The 11,491-nt window shown below is 43.0% G+C and overlaps 1 protein-coding gene across 1 annotated transcript in view; it reads right to left on the bottom strand.

Annotated features, from left to right (window-relative positions):
* adgrb2 (adhesion G protein-coupled receptor B2) overlaps positions 1-10,913 on the bottom strand; it is a 290,937-nt gene extending 280,024 nt beyond the window's left edge. Inside the window, 1 exon segment of the mRNA XM_070436396.1 lies at positions 10,037-10,913. Within this exon segment, the coding sequence (XP_070292497.1) occupies positions 10,037-10,904 (868 nt within the window). The 5' untranslated portion in view covers positions 10,905-10,913.
* Between the last annotated feature and the right edge of the window lie 578 nt (positions 10,914-11,491).

Here is an 11,491-nt window from a genome sequence, read left to right as displayed (position 1 = left end):
AGACTTCCTACAAGGCCTACATTCATCAGTGTGTGTTGGTGCAGACAGAGACACCCTACACTCCAGGCAGTCTTGTTTTCAAATAAGCATTATGTGTACGTCATCTCCCGACATCCTCAAACATGGATGGACGTCTAATACTGACTTGTATCATTGGGGACCTGGCTGGTTACGTCTCCATGAGAAGTCATCGTAGCTCTTTCCTGCAGTCAAATGACCTAGTGGGCTCATGGGTGGAATATTTATAATTTCTTAAAGAATAAACATTAGTTTAAAAAAAAGATCAGTCTTCTGTGAAGTATTTAAAGTGTAATATTGGGAAGCAAACTCAAAATTGAATACATTTCAACTCAATATCTGACATGGTACAGGTGTTTTTTTTAAAGCCCATAACCATGTGTGTGAGGTATATACTTTAGCTTAAAATGTGATTTATTTAAGCCCACTGCAGTAAAGTTTAACCCACTTAATTTGGCTTCAATACGGTATAGAATCTTCACATAGGAATGAATGGTGTAACATGATCGATGGCTTTGTCCAGTCATAGTACCAGTCCAAAGTCTGGACTCATTCAAGGGTTTTTCTTAATTCTTTACTATTTTCTACAATGTAGAATAATTGTGAAGACATCAAAACTATTAAATAACACATGGAATCATGTAGTAACCAAAAAAGTGTTAAACAAATCTAAATATATTTTATATTTGAGATTCTTCAAAGTAGCCACCCTTTGCCTTGATGACAGCTTTGCATACTCTCGGCATTCTCTCAACCAGCTTCATGAGGTAGTCACCTGGAATGCATTTCAATTAACAGTTGCGCCTTGTTAAAAGTAAATTTGTGGAATTTCTTTCCTTCTTAATGCGTTTGAGTCAATCAGTTGTGTTGTGACAAGGTAGGGGTGGTATACAGAAGATAGCCACATTTGGTAAAAGACCAAGTCCATATTATGGCAATAACAGCTCAGATAAGCAAAGAACAACAACATGAAGGTCAGTCAATCCTCTGAAATCGCTGCACAAATAAATGGTTCACCGAATTCAAGTAACAGACACATCTCAACATCAACTGTTCAGAGGAGACTGCGTGAATCAGGCCTTCATGGTCGAACTCCAACAAGAAACCACTACCAAAGGACACCAAAAAGAAGAAGAGACTTGCTTGGGCCAAGAAACACGAGCATGGACATTATACCAGTGGAGTACAATATATGCAATTTTTGGTTCCAACCGCTGTGTCATTGTGAGACACAGTGTCGGTGAACGGATGATCTACGCATGTGTGGTTCCCACCGTGAAGCATGTTGGAGAAGGTGTGATGGTGTTTGGGGTACTTTGCTGGTGACACTGTCAGTGATTTATTTAAAATTCAAGGCACACTTAACCAGCATGACTACAACAGCATTCTGCAGCGATACGCCATCCCATCTGGTTTGCGCTTAGTGCGACTATCATTTGTTTTTCAACAGCACAATGACCCAAAACACACATACAGGCTGTGTACGGGCGATTTGACCAAATAGAGGGATGGAGCACTGCATCAGATGACCTGGCCTCCACAACCACCCGACCTCAACCCATATTGAGATGGTTAGGGCTGAGTTGGACCTCAGAGTGAAGGAAAAGCAGCCAACAAGCGCTCAGCATTTGTAGGAACTCCTTCAAGACTGTTGGAAAAGCATCCCAGGTGAAGCTGTTTGAGAGAATGCCAAGAGTGTGCAAAGCTGTCATCAAGGCACAGGGTGGCTATTTTGAATAATCTCAAATATAAAAACTATTTTGATATGTTAAACACTGTTTTGGTTACTACATGACTCCATATGTGCATTTTTCATGGTTTTGATGTATTCACAAAAATTCTACAATGTAGAAAACAGTAAAAATAAAGAAAACCCTTGAATGAGTAGGTATGTCCAATCTTTTGACTGGTACTGTATATACAGTCATTACTACACATTTACAAATATTTACTGTTATACACAAAATACAAAACCTCAATCAAATATAACATGTGATTGTTATTTAAACGAACAAAGAATAAGATGTTTTTGGGAGCCATGGAGGGACAGGGGAGGCTGGAGACAAGGTGACCGAGGGGAGGGTGCTCCGTCTCTGACAGGGGAGGCTGCAGACAAGGTGACCCAGGGGAGGGTGCTCCATCTCTGGATCCAGATCACAGCTCTGCCTCCTAACCCCCTGGCTCTTCATCACCAAGAGAATGAGGACTGAGAGGGATCCGCCATCCATCATGCTGACATATTCACTGCCTAGATAGCGACACAGCACACTGACGACACAGACTGATGTACACACAGATGCATGCGTTCACGCACGCACACACACACACACAGGTTATAGCAAGTAAATATGACTCCTTGATCACATTAATACAACTTTGATTGCTCTAATAATGCTATAAAGCCTGTGTCTGTGTGGTGTGATGTGTGTGGGTGGTGTTTGTGTTGTTTGTGATCGTAGTCGTGTGCAGTGCGTGCGGGATTGTGGTGTGTGGGGGGGGTTGGGGAGGGGGTAGAGTTATGTTGTAAGTGAGTTCTAAGGATGTATGTTTAGTTAGGTAGAGGTAGTTTAGGGTGGGTTCTACAATTAGTGTTAGATGTTTCTGGAGTTAGTTGTACAAATTAGGGTTACGATTATGTTTAGGGTCAGGGGTTAGGGAAAAACGTGTGTGTGAATGTGCGCGTGTGTGTGGGTGTGTAAAACAGAGTGACAGTAATGGAGTCAGGTGAAACAAGGAGTGGAGGTTTAGCTAAGAGACAACTTAGTTCACTTACACCATGTGCCTGTGTCTTGGAAAAAAAACGCCAGATTGCTCAAAATTCACTTCCAAATTGGACATCAATCCATGTCCTGAGGACGTTGTGAGATGCCTTCAAAACCCGTAACTAGGGGCATCGGTGAGCGTTATTACAATTAAATAGGCTTGGGTTTTGATAGGGCATTGTGGCGGATGAGTGTAAGCCTTGAGCTCCAGCTCCGAGGATCATGTCTTCAATCTCACTGATGGACAATTGTTCAAAATATACCAATACTGAATTTAGAATGAATGCCTACATTTAACCATGACAGCTACAGCAGCAGGTGGCTCAACCAATCGACCGTGGCAACCCAGGGCTTCAAAAACAACTTAAAAATGTGACTTTTGGAGCAACGTATTATTTGTTATTATTTCCTATTGTTGTTACATTGTAGAGAAGGAACCTACAAGTAAGCATTTTGCTGGACAATGTATATCACGCGTATCCCGTACATACAACTAACAAAACTTTAAACTTCTACATTTGACGTTTGGAGAATGTGGACAAAAGTCTGAATCTGAAGATCTTGTTGGGAAAAACTGCAATTATCTTCTAGTACACTTTTACATAAAAATTAGCAATCAAACTCCAGCTGAAGTATCCAATGTTTTTAGTTAGACATGTGTGCATCTGAGAGAGGGAGAAAAACATTGTATGTGTGTTCTCATGTTGTCACAGTCTTCTTTTAGTTTAATGAATGACAGGGGAATACTCTGATCTGATTTTCACAAACACTTGGCACTCAGTCATGTACATGCTGAAAGCCCATTTAATCAGCCTCCTCCTACTTACATGACCCTGTGTGTGAGTGTGTGTGTGTGTATGTGTGTGTCTGCTTGTGTGTGTGTGTGTGTGGCTACACAGCTTGACATCAGAAAGTAGGCCTGAATTAAGTAGAGAAGACACTCGTGTACATATTCAGCTATGGCTCTAGGTACTATACGTGGGATGTGTGTGTGTGTGTGTCTCTGTGTATTCCTGTGTGAGTGCACAGTTGTCTGTGTGTTTGTGTGAATGTTTGTGTGTGTGTCAGATTAAAACACTCCACCTCTCAAGGGGCCTTGCATGAGCAAACAATGAGATCTGTGTTCAGGTCGATAGTGAGCCGATCTGTTTGTTTGTGTTATTCATCGACCATATTTCCTCCCCTAACGGACCATGCACTGAGGTCTGTGAACAGTGTGTGTGTGATGGGGTGTGAGATTGGCAGCTTGTTAAAGGTTAGAGTGTTTTCCTAAAGAAAGGTGAAAAGAGCACTCTCTGCTACTGGTAGTTAGGCAGCTGTAAAACACACACACACACACACACACACACACACACACACACACACACACACACACACACACAGAACACGTGTGTCGCACACATAGACTATACCACACATCACAGATAGCAAACACACACACACAGAATACACTAGCACAGAGACATACACACACACATCACCAACACAAAAGACAAAACACACACACGAGCACACACACGACACACACATCACATAACACACACACACACCACCCACCAGAGAGAGAGAGAGACATACACACACACACACACACCGCACATAGAGAGAGAGAGAGAGAAACACACACACAAGCACACCACAGGCACACACACACACACACAACACACACACACTCACACACAACACACACAACACAGTCACAGCACACACTACAGGCACACAGGCCATACCATCACACACAGCAAACACACCACCACCACATGCACACATAGACATACATCACACACACAGACGACAGCACACACCCACACACACCCGACAACACACACACACACACACACACACAACCCAAAACATCGACACCACACAACACACACCACACACTCACAGAACACACACCAACACACACAAATACATACACACACATGCACAGCATTATCCAATGCCATCGTTATCTGGAAAGCTATGTTCCCTACCATATCTGTCACGACCTGACCTTAGTTCCTTTTTTTATGTCTCTATTTTAGTTTGGTCAGGGCGTGAGTTGGGGTGGGCAGTCTATGTTCTTATTCTATGTTGTTGTATTTCTGTGTTTGGCCTGGTATGGTTCTCAATCAGAGGCAGCTGTCGATCGTTGTCTCTGATTGAGAATCATACTTAGGTAGCCTGTTTTCCCACTATGGGTTGTGGGTAGTTGTTTTCTGTCTTAGTATTAGTTACCAGACGGAACTGTTTCGGTTGTTCTTTTTTGTTTACTTTGTATTGTAGTGTTCAGTTCAGTTTAATAAAATGACGAACACTTACCACGCTGCACATTGGTCCGATCCTTCCTACTCCTCCTCAGACGAAGAGGAGATCCGTTACAATATCCACTGAAGGAAGAACTTAACACAGTACTGTGTCTTCATCCTAACATATCACCTTGTGAAAATGTTCATATCCAACATATTTTGTCAAATTGTATGTGCAACTTGTGTTTCTTTATGTCCGTCTTGAAAATACTAGTTAAACCTCAAAGTGACCTTTAAGGAAAATAACATGATAAAACAGTATGAAATAAATGGCCAAATGCTTTGTAGACCGAGATACAATCAACAGACAGTGTTTCTCTACCTCTATATATTCAAACACAACGTAAGCTCAAAGCTGAGGGAAAAGATATACGCAATTCAAGACAACACAGTGAATGCAAGCTAGTAATAAGGGTGCTCAAAAATCCAATGCATTGACTCTTTATTTGAGCTTGAATTGTAAGAAGCTAAAAGAGAAGCTGAAAGAGAAGCTGAAAGTGAAGCTGAAAGAGAGGCTGAAAGTGAAACAGAAAGTAAGGCTGAAAGTGAAACAGAAAGTGAAGCTGAAAGAGAAGCCGAAAGAGAGGCTGAAAGTGAAGCTGAAAGTGAAGCTGAAAGAGAGGCTGAAAGTGAAACAGAAAGTAAAGCTGAAAGAGAAGCTGAAAGTGAAGCTGAAAGAGCTGAAAGGAACAGAAGTTAAAGCTGAAAGAGAAGCTGAAAGTGAAAGCTTGAAAAAGGCTGAAAGTGAAACAGAAAAGAGAGGCTGAAAGTGAAACAGAAAAGTGAAGTGAAAGAGAAGCTGAAAGAGAGGCTGAAAGTGAAGCAGAAAGTAAAGCTGAAGATGAAACTGAAAGTGAAGCTGAAAGAGAAGCTGAAAGTGAAGCTGAAAGTGAAGCTGATTTTAAAATGTTATCTGTACTCTTTATCTATCCAGTCTTATAGTTCACAATACTTTATGTGTTGGTGTTCTGTATTGACGTATATTGATGGAGTTTTGCCTACACCAAGGTAGTCTGATGCAGACAACTCTCAAGGTCTTGGTAGACAGAGACACATACATATACACATTCTGAGACAAGCAGACACACAAATATGCAAACATTTAGACACCTAACATACAAACAAACGAACAAACACAAAAAGAGTTGTCAAGGTTTGTAAAAAACCTATGTGTGATGGTACCCCTATCTAAATCTGAAATCTAGCTTTGTCTCCATGGAAACGCCTTCTGTAATGTTCCACAGTAACAGGTGGAGGGGTGTGCAGAATACGCACAGACACAACAGCACAGAGAGAGGGGGATAGAGAGAGGGAGAGAGCGATTTAGAGAGGGAAGGGAGGGAAACAAAGGGAGTGAGGCTGATACCTGTATAAAACATCCACCATATCCACACACACACAGACAAATGTCTAAGTAATTAGGTGACCAATCAATTTGTGTAAAGGAGCACGACTTCACTCAATGAAAAAAAAGTATTGAAATGCCGGTAAGTTTAGGCTCAGCGGGTTAGTTTGAGTAAATCACCTGTTGATGAAAAATGTTAACCACTACTTAGTGTATGTAGTGTATCTCTCTCTCCCCCACTCTCTCTGTCTCTCTCTCCCTCTCTCTCTCTTTCTCAATTCAATTTCAATTTAAGGTCTTTATTGGTATGGGAAACATGTTTACATTGCCAAAGCAAGTGAAATAGATTTWWAAAAAAAAAGTGAAATGAACAATAAAAATTGAACAGCAAACGTTACAATAAAGACATTTCAAATGTAATATCATGTTTATATACATTGTGTCACGGATACTAGGAGTGGTGGGTAGGAGTCAGGCGCAGAGAGCGCCTGTTTGTTTGTTCTTCACTGGTTGCTCTTTTCTTGTGGCAACAGGTCTTACATCTTGCTGCTGTGATGGCACACTGTGGTGTTTAACCCACTAAATACAGGAGATTATCAAAATGTGATTTGTTTTCAAATTCAAATTATTTGTAGGTCAGTGTAATCTGAGGGAAATATGTGTCTCTAATATGGTCATACATTTGGCAGGAGGTTAGGAAGTGCAGCTCACTTTCCACCTCCTTTTGTGGGCAGTGTGAACATAGCCTGTATTCTCTTGAGAGCCAGGTCTGCAATGCTCACTGAGTATATACATAGTTAATTAGAGATTTCCTTAATTTTGGGTCAGTCACAGTGGTCAGGTATTCTGCCACTGTTTTGGCACAAATAGCATTCTGGTTTAATACGTTTTTTGTAAATTCTTTCCAATGTGTTAAGAATTATCTTTCGTTTTCTAATGATTTGGTTGGGTCTAGTTGTGTTGCTGTCCTGGGGCTCTGTGGGGTCTGTTTGTGTTTGTGAACAGAGCCCCAGGACCAGCTTGCTTAGGGGACTCTTCTCCAGTTGTTATGGAAGGTTTGGGAATCGCTTCCTTTTAGGTGGATGTAGAATTTTACGCCTCTTTTCTGGATTTTGATAATTCTGCTCTGCATGCATTATTTGGTGTTTAACGTTGTACACGGAGGTGTCTCAATTTGGTGTTTGTCCCATTTTGTGAATTCTTGGTTGGTAAGTGGACCCCAGACCTTTAAAAGCAATGGGTTCCATAACTGATTCAAGTATTTTTAGCCAGATCCTAATTGGTATGTCAAAATGTATGTTCCTTTTGATGGCATAGAATGCCCTTCTTGTATTGTCTCAGAACGTTCACAGCTTTGTGGAAGTTACCTGTGGCGCTGATGTTTAGGCCGAGATATGTATCGTGTTTTGTGTGCTCTAGGGCAACGGTGTCTAGATGGAATTTGTATTCGTGGTCCTGGCCAATTGACCTTTTATGGAACACCATTATTTTTGTCTTACTGAGATTTACTGTCAGGGCCCAGGTCTGGCAGAATCTGTGTAGAATTTCTAGGTGCTGCTGTAGGCCCTCCTTGGATGGTGACAGAAGCATCAGATGCAGAAGCATCTGCAAAAAGTAGACAATTGACTTCAGTTTCTAGTAGGGTGAGGCCGGGTGCTGCAGACTGTTCTAGTGCCCTCGCCAATTCGTTGATATATATGTTGAAGAGGGTGGGGCTGAAGCTGCATCCCTGTCTCACCCCCGACCCTGTGTGAAGAAATTAGTGTTTTTTGACAATTTTAACCACACACTTGTGTACATGGATTTTATAATGTCGTATGTTTTTCCCCCAACACTACTTTCCATCAATTTGTATAACAGTCCCTCATGTCAAATAGAGTTGAAAGCTTTTTTGAATCGACAAGGCATGAGAAGACTTTGTTTGTCAATTAGTGTGTGTAATTTCTCTCAATTTCTCTCTCCCCCTATCCCTCCCCTCTCTCTTTCTCTATGTGTTCTGATTAGATAATGAACTCTACTGTATCTGTCCCATTGATCCACTGTGTTGCCTGATAACCTTCCCATCAGCAAGGTAACATCACCCCCGAGGCTTAGTGCAGAGCTGTGTGCGTTTATGTATGCGTGTGTGTGCATGCGTGTGTTTGTGTGTGTGTGTGTGTGATGTGTATAGGGTGTGTATGTGTGTGTGTAGTGTGTGTACGTGTGAGATGTGGGTGTGTGTGATGTGTCGTGTGTGTGCTGGTGTGTGTTTGTGTTGTTGTGTGGTTAAGGTATGTGTGTATGTGTGCTGTATGTGAGGTTTGTGTTGGGTTGTTGGTGTGTGTGTTGTGTGTGGTGTGATGGTGTGTTTGTGTGTGTTTGTGTGTTGTGTGTGTTGTGTGTGTGTGTGTGGTGTGTGTGTGGTGTGGTTGTTCTAGATGTGTGGTGGTGTGTGTGCGTGCGGTGGTTGTGTGTGGTCGGAGGGCCAAAGAAGCAGGCAGGTCCATCTGTCTTCTCTGGACCAGGATATTGTAAATATCTGATTAGAGTATGGATTTCTCGGTTAGGAGAAAGCAGTCAAGCTGGCCCACAATCAGCTAGCAGTACAGAAAACAGAACTTTCCCTATGAAAGACATCAGGCAAGATGGTAATATGTGACGAGGTCACCTCCAGGTAGGCAGATGTTCCAGTTTTTTCAGTGCATAAAAGTGTATGTGACTGTGTTAAAAATGTTATCTAAACCAAAGATTGTTTTCACTTAAGTAGCATATTAGTCTTCTTGTCATGTTGATTGTAAAACCCGTTCTTTGTCGTTATGATCCAGTGAAACATTCCTAATACTGCAATTCCATCTTAGCAGATGGTAACATGACCCACACAGCAGACGGTCAACAGTGGCATACAGCAGACGTCAACAGTGACCACACAGCAGACGGTCAACAGTGACCACACAGCAGACGGTCAACAGTGACCACACAGCAGACGGTCAACAGTGACCACACAGCAGATGCACAACTCTTACTTTCTAAGATCTGTTTCATAGACACAGAGCAACAACTGAGAAGCTAGTCAGCAATTAGACATATGGATAAACAAGCAAAGAAACATGAACACACGCACATGCACACACACCCACAGATTGATCAGTGAGTCAATGTACACATCCTCACCAGCAGCCCCGCCTCTCTACCACTCTGAGGAGCAGGAATTAAAATATACCTAAAAAATAATGAACTTCTGATACATATTTTAAGTCTGTTATAAGTGACGTTAAGGCTTCTTTGATGTTTGGCATTTTTGAAAGCCAATAAGAGGAATACAAGCTTTATCAAGCAGAATTCAAAAGTCCATGACCATTTGGCGTCAAACTTCAAACCTGGAGAATTTCTTCTGAAGATATATTCAGTATATTATAATATGTTTTGGAAGAAATATAGCAGACAAAAACACAACATTAGACTCAACAATCCAATATGAGCATCTTGCACAAATGACAGCCTGTCTATCACTCTGAAGTCAAATAAAAATGCATTAGCACTTTTTACAGCTTTTAACTAGACCAGACAACCAATAACAGCAATCTGCTTGATTGACAGCTAGTGTGTAAACAAAACCAAAGTGAATAGAGGCACCGCCTTACCTTGTCTGACGTCCCTGGGGGCTATGGCGATGGCATTGTTATGGTGCAGCTCTGTGACGCAGCAATCCTCAGGTAACAGCGATCCGTTGTTATGGGGCGTTGCCGGGAGAAGGGGTACAGGCTGAGCAACGACCACATTGTTGTTAGGACACACACACCCCGTCTGCGTAACTCTGCAACCGTCACCATCAGCAGCGTCACCGTCTCCATGACGACCATTGCGCAGGCACTCCTCGAACCATCGGCAGAGTACTCCACAGGTGAACTGACTGGAGTTCTCATTGTTGATTAGCAAAACCTCGACCAGCCGGAGTTCTAGCATTTCCTTGGTTACCGGCGGTTCATCAGGTGACGGTAGTCTCGACAGGCATAGCTCAACAAAGTTCTTGTCGAACTGTAAAAATGAATAAGGTCCTTCTGATTCTAATTGGCTGCCGCAAAGGTCTATCACGTCCTGAGTTGATGTCTGTAGATCCAGCGGGCAGCTCTGATTGGCTAGATGATGGTCGAGGGGGAGGAGCATGGGGGAGTGTGATTGACAGATGGAGGGGTGACGGGTGAATCGGAGATAGAGGGAATACTTGGTGGGATCAGGGTTCTCCAAAGACCAGGAACAGCCTGGCACCCGGGACGGGAACAGCTCTCTCAGAGAGAAAGATCCATATAGTACCCCGGCTACCAGGCTGGAGCACTGGGAGGGGAGGCTGCCCCCCTCTGCCTCCCTGGGAGAGACGCCACTGACAGCCCCATAGGCAGCGGCCAGGGTAGAAAGAGGAGCTAGAGCTAGAGGAACTAGAGCAGCCACGGCCCAGGCCACACCGAGGAGAGACGACAGCACACACAGACACACCCCTCCAGCAGTGTTCATCCTATGTCATTCGTCCTGCAGAAAAAGAGATAGGGAGGCAGGAAGGGAGAAAGGTAGAGAGAGAGTAAGAAAGATATAGAGAAGGGAGGGAGAGATGTAGAGAGCGGGAAGGAGAGAGGCAGAAATGGGGAGAGGAGAAGGAAGAGAGAACAGAGTCAGTACTTTCGAGAAAGCAGAAATCAATTCCAAAACAATATGTCTGGCAGAATGAGAATGCGATATACCAATATCAGTCTCAATTCTCTCTCTTCACATGCCCTCTCCCTCACAGTCTCTCTCTCTCATATTCTCTCCTCACAATCGCTCTCCCTCATATTCTCTCCTCACAGTCTTTCTCCCTCACAGTCTCTCTCCCGTCACATTTCTCTCCCTCACATTCTCTCTCCCTCACAGTCTCACCCCTCACAGTCTCCGACCCATCACATCGTCTCTCACGCACAGTCTCCCACCCCTCACATTCTCTCTCACGCACAGTCTCCCACCCATCACAATCTCTCTCACGCACAGTCTCCCACCCCTCACATTCTCTCTCCCTCACAGTTCTCTTCCTCAGAGTCTAAGATAATAACAAGATTCTATGAGTCAGG

This window comes from Salvelinus sp. IW2-2015, linkage group LG31, assembly GCF_002910315.2.
Source record: "Salvelinus sp. IW2-2015 linkage group LG31, ASM291031v2, whole genome shotgun sequence".
NCBI classification, from domain to species: Eukaryota; Metazoa; Chordata; class Actinopteri; order Salmoniformes; family Salmonidae; genus Salvelinus; species Salvelinus sp. IW2-2015.
This window is presented reverse-complemented; position numbering and strand designations above follow the sequence as displayed.